Genomic DNA, 15,143 nt, shown 5'->3' on the forward strand with positions numbered 1-15,143 from the left:
GTATACTGTTATTTGTTTTTGTCATTCCATCACCTTACAATTTAAAGTAATTCTCTAAGTTTTTTATTGAATTCTTTTATTGTCATGGCCAATTTTGCTAAGAATTGATGCAAGAATATGTAGGTTTAACTCATACATACAATGGTATGCTTCTAGTTATTATAATCACAATTCACAATCTAGAGTATAATAATCCAAAGTGATCCAAGGGGATTAGACGTGGCTTCTGAAACTAACTATGGCCTTTAATAATTTATAGTAGACTTTAAGCACCATTAATAAAAGTAGTCATTGGATCTATTCTGTTTTAATTTTCCTTAAAAAAAAGCACTCTTGCATGTCACTATAGAAAATAACATAATGTAACCTATATATTTACATCTAGAAAATATTTACAATAATCACGATCACAGAAAAATATTTACAATAATGTGTCCAACTATATTAATTTTCTAAAACAAAGTTCAAAAAATATTAGGCTATAAGAAATGGAAAGGATCGTAATGCGAGTCTTGGACAGATGGAGCAACCCCCTTGCCCAGGTGCAACATGTCATCTCGGCAAGCCTTGCTCTTCAACGCGCTGAAAAAAGAACCCAGCAGACGAGGCCCTAGAATAATGGAGCTCCTTGTCTCTCGAATTTCCATGCAACATAGATGGGGTTTGCGTCTTTTTTTTTATACCACCGTGAATTCTGCAAAACTTGTACGCAAAACCTCGCGTGTTAATACATGGTTCAGGCTAGCTCTTGCCCGCTGTAGTTTTCTTTTAAAAAGAAGTGAAGAAAGGTACTAGCACTAGTTAAAGAATTTAATTTGCTTTGTATGATTTCTCAGGCTAGCAACATGCTCGCCTGATTTCTCCAGTGGTTCCTTGTAATTTCACCTCCGAACAGTATGATTGGGACAGATAGTATTTGACACAGTCGAATTGAACGTTGAATCGTTAATGAATCATTGGGGGATAATTTAATACATCTTCTTGTGAAAGCCACGAACAAATCTGTCTTATGCACTGAAGAAACCAGTGACGGCTCTGCTAGCCTGTGTGACGTCGTAGGATGCATCAGACAACGATGTTTGGTCACATTTTTACCCCTTCATTCAGAAGACACGAAACGACTAGCCAAACCAGGATGCACCGTTCAAATGATTGATACTGACAATATGAATGTTGCAGATCCCCAGATGCGCTAGAACATTTTGATTCCATGTTTCTATTGGTGCTAGTATGAGACGTGAGATCAGTGTTAGTGAATAGTTTCATGGCGTCATTTTCAAAACTATCATGTCTCAACGATAGACATAGAAATAATGATTAATTAAATATACTATTAACCCTTCTTTCTTTTGATCGCAATCATGCGAAAGCCCTAATTACATACTACTACATTTCCTTTTTCTTTTTCTTCTTTTCTTTGGGGATTACTACATATAAGCCTAACTCTAGAGTTCGTCTTGCGGAACTATGTACAACAGTTTCAGCAAGAACGGACATGGTTCTAGCATAAGGCCCCAAAAAAAAAAAAAAAAAAAAAAAAACCCCGATAGCCGAACACTGAAGGCAGCTCATGGCAGCGCTGTGCCCTCGCCCTTGACACTGTCGACCATCAACTAACTCATGCCCTCATCTCAATTACGAGGACAGCTTGAACCCTCGTCCTCAGACTCAGACACGCCTAGACAGACGATCTCCAGATATGTCCCTCGAACGAGATGACGATGATGGACACGTCGTCGTGGTAGTGCCTCCTCGCGCCGCGCGGGATCTCCAGCAGCTGGCGCGTCTCCATGCCTGCAACACAACCCAAAGAGAACGAATTCGTCAAGAGACCCGTCGTCTGGTCGTGGGGTTCCATGCATGGTCATGGATGGTTGGGTTACTCACCGGCTTTCCTGGCGGCGCGGTGCACGAGCTCCCCGACGAGGTGCTGCGCGGGGTCGCCGTCGGGCTCCGCGGCGGTGAACGCCTCCACTTGGTCCACCACCTCCTTGTTGGTGAAGTACTGGTAGAGCCCGTCGGAGGACAGCACCAGGAACTTGTCCTGCGAGCTGACGATGCGGTGGTGGCACAGCGACGGCGCGCAGGTCACGTACGGGTCCGTGCCGACGTAGTTGATCCTGAAGGCTTCCAGAAGCCTGCTGTTCCACTTGGGCTGCCAGAGAGAGAGAGGTGCGAAAATTAACGAACATCCACAGAATCGTCAGGTTTGCAGGTTGACATTTGAGCGAATTTTGACGCTTTGGGACCACGAGACACACAGTACAGGGTGGTCGAATCAACGGAATTAGTAGAAGCCACTCCTATAGTCCAACTCCACCAAGCCACTGTTGGATCATGGATGGCCACTAATCAGCCATTATGATTTGGAGGGTAGGGCCTACAACTACATGATTGGTTACTCGCAGTCGCAGTTCTAGTCCGTAACACTGTGACAACATAATGCACAGAGCATGTTCAGAAGAAAGCACATCTTAAACGCTGCAGTACTTATGCAGAACAAACTGCATAAGCCTGACCGACAACAGAAATCACCGAAAACGGAACACTAGAACCGAAGTTACCTGCTTCAGGTAGGCGACCCCAAACGCTCTGGTCACGTTGATCTTCCCCTTGACCCGGCCATTGACAATGGCGTTCCGATCATTCAGATGCTGGCCCTTGATCCTCATCACCTCCTGCATCATTCCAAATCCCGACAAGGACGACTCGGTGAACACAAAACCCAAATTCCGGTCATAATTTGAAGTTCTGAACTGGAGAGGAGAGGAGCAGAGGAGGGAACGACGGCGTACCTCGTGGACCGCGGTGCTGTGCTCTGCGGTGAGCTGCACGGCCTGCAGGCCGTCCATGTCGTGCGCCTCCAGCTCGCGCATGATCTCGGCCTTGAACTGCTGCAGGTCCTGCGACGCCTTGCCGAGGACGTTCTTCAGGTCGGGCTCCGGCCTCCGCGCCAGCACGGCGCGGCTGTCTCCGACGTTCATCACGTAAACGTCGGTTCCCTTCATCACCATGACCAGCACACAGGAGCCCACCAGCCCCAGCTCCGGGCTCTCGGCCGCACGTTCCTCCGCCGCCGCGAAGAACGCATCCTCCGTCTTCTTCAGTGCCCGCGCCAGCGCCCTCAGGACGTCACGGTGCACCGGCGTGGCGTTGTTGCCTGGCACGGGAACTTCCGTCCGTCTGCGCTTAGCCTCCGAGCTGTCGCCGTCGGCCTCAGCAAGACAGAGGCGTTCGGCATTGCCTGCGGCCGCTTCTTGCTGACCGCACCTGGCGTCGTCGCCGGCTTGGATGTCGTCCCAGAGCACGCCTTTGAGCTCGTTGTGCACGACGCCGTAGAGGTTGGCGAAGAGGTAATCGGTCGCGTCAGGGCCGTTGAAGCCGTCGTAGATTCCGACGAACACCCAGCCGTGCTCCTCGGACACCGCGACGTGGAACCGGTCCTCGCCGGCCATGCCCTGAGCCCACTCCACATTGCCGTTCGGCGGCGAGCGGTAGTCCCCATCGCTGAAGGAGACCTTTATCGGCTCAGCAGGTTCCTGTGGCCGGCGGCGATAGCGCCGCGACCCGAGCCGGAGTTTGGAGGCGGTCCCGACGAAGAACCGTAGCAGAGATCGCTCGTCACGGAGGCGGGAGCGCGCGGCGCGGCGCTCAGCGATGAGCTGAGAAACGCTCGGTTGGAGCCCCACGGCCAGGTCAAGTGGACCCGACATGAACGGTGAGTCGGAGGGCGGGCCGGAGATGGTGGACGCGGAGCCGGATGTCTCGGAGAACCGGCCGGACGTGGACTGGACCGGCCCGGACATGGAGAGCCTAGGCGGCGCCGCCTGGAGAGGAACGGCGGCGAAGGACCGCGAGCTCTCGAACGTGCACGCGGTCGACTGCGGCCACGTCATCTCGTTCAACACCTGGAACGACGGCATCGATGCCGACGTCGCCGGGTTGGCGCTGATGGCGGCGCCGGATAGAGAGAAGAACGACGACTCCGCCGACGACGTCGCGGCAGCCGTCGGGGGCTGTTCGAAGGCAGCGCCCGATGGCACGTAGGTGAAGGAGTGACCCTGGCTGTCGTCCGGGAGCGGGTCCGACGCGACGGCGGCGGCGTACGGGTCGCCGGAGAAGCATGGGTTCTTGGTGATGCCATTGCCCATTTTGTTTTCTTGGGCTTTGGATTTTGGGGATCGGCGGAGTGGAGGGGATGGATGAGTTGACCTTTTGGGAAAGGGAAGGTAGGGGAGAAGATGATTTGTTTATGGGAGTTGACTATAGTTGGAGTCGAGTGATGCGATGCGACTAGGGGCAGGCCCACCTTCGAGTGGAACGGTGGCGCTCTTGCCTGGGCCCTGGGGTCCACGACTTCCTGCCCCACAACCTCGTTCGCGTGAGGCCGTGAGGAGCGGGGCGGCGGGGCTGGATGAGGAGGACGGAGATGATGCGGCTCGGAGGCGCACCGCCTCTGGGCGTCTGGAGGCTGCGGCGGATAGGGCGCGAAGCCGGGCGGGGCCGCCGTCGCTGCCGGCGCGATGCGCAGGCTTCGGAATCCCTTTCTCCCTCTTATCCCCAAGGCGAGGAACGGAGCGGAGGGCGCAATCTCCATCTCCCCACACCATCGCATCTCACTTGGCCATTATTGCAACGATGATGAGATGTGAAGAGATGCAGGAAGAGCAGTACCCAATCCTACTCAGGCACGTTTTTTAATTCATATTATAGAGATTGCAGATTGTTGAGCTAGAAATCCATGCCAACTCTATTTGCTATAATATATATGCTCTATAAGTTTACAGTGTCAAATTAAATGTGATCTGAATACTAAAGAGGTAATATTTAGCCATTCTGTGGTTAAAGTAAGTTCCTAATGTTTTCTACGGTGCATAAATTCAGTGCTGCACATTTGGTAAAGCAATCATATCAAATCCAACCTTGATGCATAGAATTGTATCTAGGTCAGCAATTTGTACTGCCCATAGGCTATGAAGCTTTTCCCGATATCTAATCCATGGCCATATGCCCATTTGTGTATTATGATATATCACTGTTCCCCCACCGTGACAATATAGAATCGCACAAACATTTTTTTTTTCATTCTCATTGCATAAATTATTTCTTATGCCAATGTATATAATCTGTCATTCTTTTGTATATAATATCTGGAGCATGATTATACATATGTAATATGTTAAAGGCAATTTTATATTCGTGGTTCAATTCTTGCACTCAATATTAGTGTTTAAGTCACTGCTTATCTTGCTATAGTAGAGTCCCTGAAGATTTTAGATTACCATGACTATTTACTTTTTCAATCAATTATGATCTTAGATTCATGTATGATTATTCATGTATAGTGCAGCCCTTACGTTAACTCTTCCTCTACCTTGCTCTCAAGTTCAGTTCTTGTAGAGGTATATCCTTATCCTGCCAAACTCATAATTTATATAATTATATTTTAATTTTAATTTCTGTGCAAACTACATATATTATTTCATTGCATTCTTAATTACCTTCTCAAACCAATATACTCCTACAGGATCACATTCCCTCTCCTTTTCTTCTGACCAAGGAAATATAAGCAAATAACCATGGAGAATTCTTCCACTGGACTCAAAAACCAAGAAACGATGCGATAACCAGAGATACAAGTAAAGGTAAATATATTCTATGATGTTGTCTGTACTTATACTAATATTATTATTACGGCAGCAGTCATTGTATATTTACCTAATGATATATTTCAATATACTCACCTGGTCGATTCCATGTTTCTACTGTTGCTAGGCTGAGACTGAGAGCGATACACACCGACACAGCAGTTACTACTTACTATTAAATATACTATTACCCCCTTCCCCTAATTGCATACTCTTCTTCTTTTCTTTGGGGATTACTATAAGCCTAGCTAATTAGCTATAGAGTTCGTATTGCGGAACTGTGTACAACAGTTTTGGCAAGAACGAACATGGTTTCTACTAGTACTAGTATATAAGGTAAAAAAAACAATAGCTGGACACTGAAGGCAGCTCATGGCAGCGCTGCGTGCCCTCGCCCTTGAGCCTATCGACCCTCGCCTCATCCATATCTTCGCATCTGAACTACGAGGACGCCTTGGACCTCTGAAACCTCGTCGTCACACTCAGACACGCCTAGACAGACGACCTCCAGATCCGTCCATGGAACGAGATGACGATGATGGAGACGTCGTCATGGTAGTGCCTCCTGTCGCCGCGCCGGATGGCCAGCAGCCGGCGCGTATCCATGCCTGCAACGCAACAAAAATGAGAACGAGAAACAGTTCTGATCGTGCTGCCCAGCCTGCCCTGTACGTAGAGATTAGAGGGGAGGGAGGGTGGGTTACTCACCGGCCTTCCTGGCGGCGCGGTGCACGAGCTCCCCGACGAGGTGATGCGCGGGGTCGCCGTCGGGCTCTGCGGCAGTGAACGCCTCCACCTGGTCCACCACCTCCTTGTTGGTGAAGAACTCGTACAGCCCGTCGGAGGATAGCACCAGGAACTTGTCCCGCGAGCTGACGATGCGGTGGTGGCACAACGATGGCGTGCAGGTCACGTATGGCTCTGTGCCGATATAGTTGATCTTGAAGGCTTCAAGAAGCCTGCTGTTCCACTTGGGCTGCCAGTACCAGATAAAAAAAATTAACGAACATCGACAGAATCTTTTGTTCTAGTCCTAGACTGTGACTATAACAACACAATGCACAGAACATGTTCAGAAGAAATGCATATCTTTAAACGCAGAAGCCTAACCGACAACATAAATGTACTTGAGTATATGTGCACTGAAAAAGAAATACTAGTAGAACCGAAGTTACCTGCTTCAGGTAGGCGACCCCAAACGCTCTGGTAACGTTGATCTTCCCCTTGACCCTGCCATTGACTATGGCGTTCCGGTCATTCAGATGTTGGCCTTTGATCCTTAACACCTCCTGCACCATCCCAAAATTCCGACGAGCGTAATTAGTCATAATTGAAGTTCTGAATAGGAGAGGAGATGAGCAAAGGAGGGGAAGATGGCGTACCTCTTGGACCGCGGTGCTATGCTCTGTGGTGAGCTGCACGGCTTGCAGGCCGTCCATGTCATGCGCCTCCAGCTCACGCATGATCTCGGACTTGAACTGCTGCAGGTCCTGCGACGCCTTGCCGAGGACGTTCTTTAGGTCAGGCTCCGGCCTCCGTGCCAGCACGGCACGGCTGTCCCCGACGTTCATCACGTAAATGTCTGTGCCCTTCATCACCATGACCAGAACGCAAGAGCCCATCAACCCTAGCTCTGGGCTCTCGGCCGCATGTTCCTCTGCCGCCGCAAAGAACGCATCCTCCGTCTTCTTCAGTGCCCGCGCCAACGCCCTCATGACATCGCGGTGCACCGGCGTGGCTTTGTTGCCTAACATGGGCACTTCAGTCTGTTTGCGCTTAGCCTCCGAGCTGTCGCCGTCAGCCTCAGCAAAAGAGAGGCATTCAGCATTGCCTGTGGTCACTTCTTGTTGACTGCACCTGGCACCGTCACCAACTTGGATGTCATCCCAGAGCACGCCCTTGAGCTCGCTATGTACCGCGACATAGAGGTTAGCGAAGAGGTAATCGGTCGCATCGGGGCCGTTGAAACCATCATAGATTCCGACGAACACCCAGTCGTGCTCCTCGGACACCGCGATGTGGAAGCGGTCCTCGCCGGCTATGCCCTGAGCCCACTCCACATTGTTGTTCGACGGCGAGCGGTAGTCGCTATCGCTAAAGGAGACCTTTTTTGGCTGAGCGGGTTGTTCTTGTGGCCGGTAGCCATCGCGTGGTGACCCGAGTTGGAGTTTGGAGGCGGTTCTCACGAAGAACCGTAGCAGGGATCGCTCATCATGGAGATGGGAGCGCGTGGTGCGGCGATCAGCGATGAGCCGAGAAACGCTCGGCTGGACCCCCACGGCCATGGACGAGGAGGTGGCCGAGAAACGGTCAAGTGGACCTGACATGAATGGTGAGTTTGGGGTGGTCGACATTGAGCCTGATGTATCTGATGACCGGCCGGATGTGAATGGGACCGGCCCTGACATGGAGAGCTGATGTAGCGCCGCCTGGAGTGGAAAGACAGTGAAGGACCGTGAGCTCTCGAACGTGCACGCGGTTGATGGTGGCCACGTCATCTCATTGTAGAGTCGAAATGAAGGCATCGACGCCAACGTCGTTGGATTGGCGCTGATGGCAGCGCCGGACAAAGAGAAGAACGATGACTCCGATGACGTCGCAGTAGCCATCACGGTCTGGTCGAAGGCGGCGCTCGATGGCACGTAGGCGAAGGAGTGACCATGGCTGTCATCTGGGAGCGGGTCCGATGCAACGGCGGCGGCATACGGGTCACTGGAGAAGCATGGGTTCTTGGTGATGCCATTGCCCATTTTGTTTTCTTGGGCTTTGGATTTTTGGAATCGGTGGAGTGAAGAGGATGGATGAGTTTACCTAGGAAAGAGGTAGTGTATGGGAGAAAATGGTTTGTTTATTGGAGTTGACTATAGTTGGTGTCGAGAGATGCGATGCGATGAGGGGTTGGCCCACCTTCGACTGAATGGTGACGCTCTTGCTTGGTGTACCCAAAGCTAAAACACCGTGGTTTCTCTACGTGCTCTTCTCGGTTCTCATGGAAGGGCATGTAAGCTCATGAAAGGTGATGAGACTTCAGTTCCGACAACACTATCTAATTCTCATGGAAGGGTTCATAGGCTACCGAACGCATTGAGGCTTCAGTTCCCACAACACTATCCAATTGAACGCATTGAGGCTTCAGTTCCCACAACACTATCCAATTCTTGTGGATGGGATTTCTAAGGCACTGAAGGCTCTGGGATGAATCAAACAGGCTTCGGTTCTCGCTTATATAGGCCTGAGCCGAGGGATGAAGAGCGGCAAAGCCATGAGCACACTCAATAAATCTTTGCGGTTGTATTCATTGAGAAAATTAATTATTCCATATCTTGAAGATATGATGTTGATCGGTGCACGCATGTCTAGTGTAGGCGCCGACTGCAGACATGCCGGTTTCACTTTTAGGAACTTATAATACACGACAACGGGGGGATGATAAATAGGTTACCAGTTAAGCGGTGCGCATTCTCATGGATGATTAATGTGATATATGCATATTATAGTATAGTATAGCTTTTTATGTTACATACATTGCATAGAATTTACAACGAGCAATGTATCGACCTATGTCGAATAGTTAGTTGAGCCAATGTTAGTAAAGTTGTGTACAACGCATCCCTAATACAAGATCATGCTTGGTATGTGGAGTATCCCTTTTTGTCTTAGCAAATGAGGTGCCATCTTGCGCACTAATACTAACAGCTAACACACATTTTTATGTCAAGGCATTATTACTTTTGTTTAAAAAATTAGTAATTGGTGAGAGCAAGGGTTTTACACTCTAATAACATCAAATAACAGGTTTTCTATCGTTAAGATGAGGGGGTTACATTTGTGTGACTCTTACCTAAACTTTCTATGCATGTAGCCATAGCTTGAAGTACTAGCATTTAGGTTTATATTTAGGCCTCAAGCATCTAGAATTGCTATCATTCGATTTTAATCTTTATTTCTAAACACCAATAACAACCCAAAACTAGAGTTGGCTTCAATCTAAGCAATTCCTGTTGGACTCATACTTAGTGGAAACATCTGTTCTTGTTAGTGTTATCTTACCTACTTGAATCCGGATTTGAACTTTCATGATTTTCATTGCTATAGATTTCCATTTTGTTAATACATGTGAATAACGTATAATTCACACTATTAGTGTGGGCGTATCCAAAGAACAAATATGTTAAATGTATTAATACATGTGAATAACATAGAATTCATGATATTAGTATAGTCGTATCCAAAGAATAGATATGTTGAATTTATTAGTATATGTGAATAACGTACAATTCACACTATTAGTGTAGTCGTATCCAAAGAACAGATATGTTGAATTTATTAATACATGTGAGTAACGTATAATTCATACTATTAGTTTAGTCGTTTCCAAAGAATAGATATGTTAAATTTATTATGACACAAGATTGAATCATATCTTGCGATATGATGACGATGACACACTTATATCTAGGTGCAGCACAACGATTCAACTCTTAGGAACTTAGTACACGCCAAAGTTTGGCACTTAGGACGATAAACCATATGTTCAATCGGTAGGAGATATGCCATCTGGCCAACCTACATGCAAATTATGAGAGCAAGGGTTTTGCACTCTAATAACATCAAGTAACATATTTTCTATAATTAAAGGTTACCACTAATATAGCTATTGCTACCATGAGGGAGTTACATTTGTGTGACTATTACCTAAACTCTCTATGCATGTAGCCATGGCGTGAAGTAATAGCATTTAGGTTTATTATTTAGGTCTTAAGCATCAAGAATTGCTATCATTCAGTTTGAATGTTTATTTCTAAACCCCGCCAACAACCCAAAACTAGAACTGGCTTCAGTCTAAGCAATTCTTGTTGGGCTCATACTTGGTGGAAAATATTGGTTTTTTTGTTCTTGTTAGTATTATCTTACCTACTTGAACCTGGTTTCGAACTTTCATGATTTTGACTGTTATATAGATTCTCATTTTGTTAATACATGTAAATAACATATAATTCACACTATTAGTATAGTCGTATCCAAAGAACATATATATTATATTTATTATGACACGAGATTGAAGCATACCTTGGGGATATGATGACGAGTGACACACTTATACGTAGGGCCTTGTTTAGTTACGAAAACTAAAAAGTTTTCGGTACTGTAGCACTTTTGCTTTTATTTGACAAATATTGTCTAATCATGGATTAATTAGATTTAAAAGATTCATCTCGCGATTTACAGGTAAACTGTACAATTAATTTTTGTTTTTGTTTATATTTAGTGCTTCATGCATGTGCCGCAAGATTCGATGTGACGAGGAATCTTGAAAAGTTTTTGGTTTTTGGGGTGAACTAGGCCTAGGTGTAGGCGGCTAGGCCCGCCGCGCAGCCTTAGTTCCATTTTTTTTAAATAGATACTGTAGTATTTTCGTTTGTATTTGACAAATTTTATCGAATTATGGATTAACTTGGCTTAAAAGATTCGTCTCGCAAATTAAAGACAAACTGTATAATTAATTATTATTTTATCTATATTAAATACTTCATACATGTGCCGTAAGATTTAATATGATGGAAAATTAGAAAAAATTTTATAAAATTTTAGGGAACTAAACTAGGCCCAGAGGTGACGTGCCAATGCCAACGAAACTGGCAAACTGCCATCGGGCACCGGCCACAGCGTCGGGGTCTCCCGCGCAGTCCCGCTTGAGTGACTGCGGGTCTGCGCCCATCGAGCCGCGCGCACGCAAGGCGGGCCAGCGGCGGCCGCCCGCCCATGGGGCCTGTGCGGCTGCGCCCCTAGTGACGACTCCGCGTGACGCCTCCGTCCGAGGTCTGCGCACGCAACCCGCCCGCGCCTGCCGCGCCGTGCGGCGGTGCCGTGCCGCCACACATGGTTCCGTTTTTTTTATCGGCCTCCGTCACAGCGAGGATGCATGGGCCGAGGACGGCTTTACCCTGGTGGTGAGGCAGATTTATAATTTATAGTTTTTTTTATTTTATTTAGAATTCGTTTTTAAATTAACTATCCCAACAAAACATTTCCATACTATCTCATTCTCATAATGAGGATCTGAATTCTAAATAGTGAGTATAGGGCCCATTAACATTCCTTTTTTCGGGCATTCTATGCTCGTATCGATGATTTCGGCATTAATATGACTTCAAATGAAAAAACTCTATCTCGTCAAGAGTTGCTGTTTTCATATAAATTTTATCTTCGTATGAGGTCATATAAAAAATAATTTTAAAATTATAAATTATAAATTTGTCTCTATCTCTATCTCCATCTTTATCTCTACATATTAGTTTCATACATTATCTATCCCTCTATTTCTATCTCTATCTTTAATTCTTTATATATATCTAATATTTCTAAATCCCACTAGCGATATGTCTCAACATGCAAATTGTCCACCTCATCGATGCACTACCATATGCAATTAAAACTCATTGCGATGTCTATGTCATCAATACACAAAAGCATTTTGTTATCCACGTCAACATGCCACACAATTCACTAACATTAATGTCTATCTCTATCTCTATATTCTATAATTCTAAACCCCACTAGCGATATGTCTCAAAGCAAGTAGTCCGCTTCAGATGCAATATATGCAATTAGAACTCACTAGCATATGCAATTGTGATGCTCACGTCAGCAAAACACACAAGTATTTTGCAATCCACGTTGTCATGCCAACAATCCACTAACATTAATTTATAACATTCTAAATCATCCCTAGTTTTTGCAGTAACGCGTGCGGGGTATGCTTCTAGTTATGCTAAAAGTAAAATTTATATCAATGTTATAGCTCTCAACACGATATATAACTTCATAGTTCACAACAATTTTGTTTGAGACCATATTGGTGTTGAGATATTCAATACATGATTCATATCTTAGATTGATTTATTTTGGCACCAATATGGTTTCACATAGAAAAATTGTAGAAGTTTTCAGGTTCTATAAATTTTATATAAGTTTTATTTTCATCCAAATTCATATGAGACAATTTTTAGTCATATTGTCTAGAACAAAGAAACTCTGCCATTCAAGTAGGTGGGTGGTACGGGAAATTCTATCGGTGGTAGTATGTTGATATCGCCATATGCCTATTTGGCCACTCCCTGATTTTTTAGTTCTAGCTACCTTGATTCATAGATAACTGATTCTGATGGAGAGCAGGATGGGGAGCATGCGAGAATTCATTCTAGCATGATTATTGAAAACAAAACGAATCCATGTAAAGTTTTGTTGTTTTGATGTAGAGGAGTGATTATCATAGAGAATGCTCTAAGGAGTCCTGCCAAACAGAAACTGGCAACGGAAATCTAAACATACAGTCCTTTTTTGTTTTTTAGAAAAATATACAGTCCTTTTTGTTGGGACAATTATTTTCCGCCAAAAAAAGAAATAGTAAAAATAGAAAAGAATAAAACAATCGCAGACTTCGCCAGCACGGCGGCCTCTTTTGGCAATCGGCCCGTGCGTCTTTCCCGCTGGAAGTTAGCCCAAAGCCGAAAGCGAACTTTGAAGCCCCAGTATTTTGTTATTTCTGGGCCAATGCTTCCGACAGGCCTTCCCAATTTTCAAGTCTCTACCTTTGCGTTGTCCAGGAATACGCATGCCGTGCGGGAGCAGTGCACGAGTCAACGGTGCCCGCTAGTGCCCTTTCTGGTAAGGAGAGCGTCGGCGTCACCTGTCGCCGTCGGCCGTCGCTGCCGTCGGCGCTGTGTCTCTCGAAGAGCGGTTTTCCCCGGAGTCAAATTAAAACTGCCCGGTTGTCACGCTTTTTTGTGGTGCGCGGCCAGACTCACTCTCACAGCCACACCATCGCCAACCAAGCTAAATGGCCTTTGGATGATCGTTGTTATCGTAAGCTACAGCGACGAGTGTCAGGAATATGTGGGATTCTGTCGACGTTATGCATCAACCTGTTCCTCTACACGAGCACGTACGTGGCTGACCCGCTCGAGAGATACATGACGCGCAAATGGAATGCGTCAGTCCGGTGATCTCTGCCAATCGACGTATATCAGCAGCAGAATTTTCGACACGGCTTGTAGCATTGTTCGCTTGTGGCGAGCTGGGGCTCAGCTCATCCGTCCCTTTCCTGCCCGAAAGCAACTCCGATGTGGCAGCTAGCGCGTCCTGACCCGGCCGGCGGACGCGAGGCGCCCCCGTCTTGACCCGGCCGGTATCCTCGCCCGAGAGGCAGTCGGGCAGAGCAGTGTTGGCTACTTGCCTGTCTGCCGCTGCCTTCCCGCCGGTGGTCGTTACTAGCCCGTGCGCGGTGCGCCCCGACTCCGGACGATGGGGTCGTCGGGGTGGGGCACCCCGAATTAACTGCTCTCGTTTTCTAGTCTCGTTGTCTGGATATCGATGCTACGCTTCATGTGCGCCATGGCCTTTTCTTTTCTGGCGAGGGATGGCAATGCAAGTTGTATCGGAGCTGTTCGCCGTCTAATCTCGCACTGTGTTGTTGAGTCGTTCAGAGGCCGTTGTTTCCCTCCGATTATCCATGACGACGGATCGGTTTCCCACAAAATCCGGCCGCACGGTGGCAAATCAGTCCTCTCGGATGAGATAGATATAAGCCAGGAAATGGACTGGTACGAGAGACCGTACCTGTCGCCAACTACGTGCATGTGGTAGCTGTGGAAGCAAGACTCACATAACGGGTATTTTTTTTTTCTGTCGTCAGCGTGGAACGGAAATAGGATATATTGCTACTCTTCGAAGCTTAGGAGCACCTGCCATGGCTGGGTACAGGACACCGTACGCTCGCGTATACCAACACGTTTCCGATTTTCCCCCATACAAATAATCGGCAAAATTCAGACATCAACAAATCCTGCACTTCAGTGGACGACTCCCCTCCGGCTCCGGCCTCCGGCCTCCAGGCTCCAGCTCCATCGAAAGGGACGCCCCGAATTCGTCACAGCTAGTGACTAGTGAGCTAGGGAGGAGATTGGAGATCGCTTCCCTCGGCCACTACACCGCATCACCACTTGCCCGCGATGGCGCGGCGCGTGACGTTTCTGCGGCGACTTCCGCGCGCGCTCCCCGGTTCGGCGCGGGCGCGACCGCGAAGACTCGTCGGGGCATACCGGTGCGGGCGCTCGAGTGAGTCGCGCGTAGGTGGCGAGCAGCGAACAAACGAACAAACAAACAGCGCGGGCGCGGGTGAGGGTGAGGCCGAGTCGTGGGGTGGCCGAATTGGTGATCGCCGATCGGCACGGCAAGGAGGTTTCCGATGTGATTCGCTGGCTGGACTTGGGGAGTTGGGGGTGTGGCAAGGCACGGCATCGGCACGAGCTAAATTCCAAGCAAGCAAGCAAAGCAATCCCCAACCACCGCCACTTCCAACCTAGCTGAGCCTCTCTAGTCAAACAGGTGCAGCACCGGCCGGGGCCTACGACTACGACACATCCCTATCGCGCGCTGTTTTGCACGAATTTGTGGCGCGGGGGGCACTATAATAGCCGTACTACTGTTTATTCG

General features: G+C 47.6%; 3 protein-coding genes across 4 annotated transcripts; 1 reads left to right on the top strand and 2 right to left on the bottom strand.

Annotated features, from left to right (window-relative positions):
- On the bottom strand, nt 1,326-4,257 carry LOC8084937 (probable protein phosphatase 2C 31). Of its 2 annotated transcripts, XM_002468056.2 has the most exons (4): nt 2,796-4,257; nt 2,565-2,678; nt 1,888-2,155; nt 1,326-1,794 (listed from the first exon to the last, which is right to left on the bottom strand). In XM_002468056.2, exons 1-4 carry the CDS (start codon nt 4,149-4,151, stop codon nt 1,679-1,681), a joined length of 1,854 nt encoding a protein of 617 aa, XP_002468101.1. In that variant the 5' UTR covers nt 4,152-4,257; the 3' UTR covers nt 1,326-1,678. The 2 variants fall into 2 exon arrangements, with proteins under 2 accessions (XP_002468101.1, XP_021316674.1); XM_021460999.1 differs by lacking the exons at nt 1,326-1,794; nt 1,888-2,155 and adding an exon at nt 2,176-2,429.
- Nucleotides 4,288-5,765, top strand: LOC110435454. The gene is made up of 3 exons (XM_021461002.1): nt 4,288-4,688; nt 5,351-5,402; nt 5,528-5,765. Exons 1-3 carry the CDS (start codon nt 4,288-4,290, stop codon nt 5,567-5,569), a joined length of 495 nt encoding a protein of 164 aa, XP_021316677.1. The 3' UTR covers nt 5,570-5,765.
- LOC8081505 (probable protein phosphatase 2C 31) lies at nt 5,799-8,561 on the bottom strand. Its single transcript, XM_002468057.2, has 4 exons — nt 7,031-8,561; nt 6,824-6,937; nt 6,357-6,624; nt 5,799-6,256 (listed from the first exon to the last, which is right to left on the bottom strand). Exons 1-4 carry the CDS (start codon nt 8,396-8,398, stop codon nt 6,141-6,143), a joined length of 1,866 nt encoding a protein of 621 aa, XP_002468102.1. The 5' UTR covers nt 8,399-8,561; the 3' UTR covers nt 5,799-6,140.

The sequence above is a fragment of the Sorghum bicolor genome, chromosome 1 (genome assembly GCF_000003195.3).
Source record: "Sorghum bicolor cultivar BTx623 chromosome 1, Sorghum_bicolor_NCBIv3, whole genome shotgun sequence".
Lineage (NCBI taxonomy): Eukaryota > Viridiplantae > Streptophyta > Magnoliopsida > Poales > Poaceae > Sorghum > Sorghum bicolor.

Bases quoted from the DNA above. Each gene is read 5' to 3' on its own strand.
- LOC8084937 (XM_002468056.2), bottom strand. From the start codon at position 4,151: ATGGGCAATGGCATCACCAAGAACCCATGCTTCTCCGGCGACCCGTAC. The intron at 2,156-2,564 runs GTAACTTCGGTT...TCTCTCTGGCAG, and splicing joins GGGTCGCCTACCTGAAGCAG to CCCAAGTGGAACAGCAGGCT. The intron at 1,795-1,887 runs GTGAGTAACCCA...GTTGTGTTGCAG, and splicing joins CCGCGCCGCCAGGAAAGCCG to GCATGGAGACGCGCCAGCTG.
- LOC110435454 (XM_021461002.1), top strand. From the start codon at position 4,288: ATGCGACTAGGGGCAGGCCCACCTTCGAGTGGAACGGTGGCGCTCTTG. The intron at 4,689-5,350 runs GCACGTTTTTTA...TGTATAGTGCAG, and splicing joins CAGTACCCAATCCTACTCAG to CCCTTACGTTAACTCTTCCT. The intron at 5,403-5,527 runs GTATATCCTTAT...ATACTCCTACAG, and splicing joins CAAGTTCAGTTCTTGTAGAG to GATCACATTCCCTCTCCTTT.
- LOC8081505 (XM_002468057.2), bottom strand. From the start codon at position 8,398: ATGGGCAATGGCATCACCAAGAACCCATGCTTCTCCAGTGACCCGTAT. The intron at 6,938-7,030 runs GTACGCCATCTT...GGGATGGTGCAG, and splicing joins ATAGCACCGCGGTCCAAGAG to GAGGTGTTAAGGATCAAAGG. The intron at 6,625-6,823 runs GTAACTTCGGTT...TGGTACTGGCAG, and splicing joins GGGTCGCCTACCTGAAGCAG to CCCAAGTGGAACAGCAGGCT.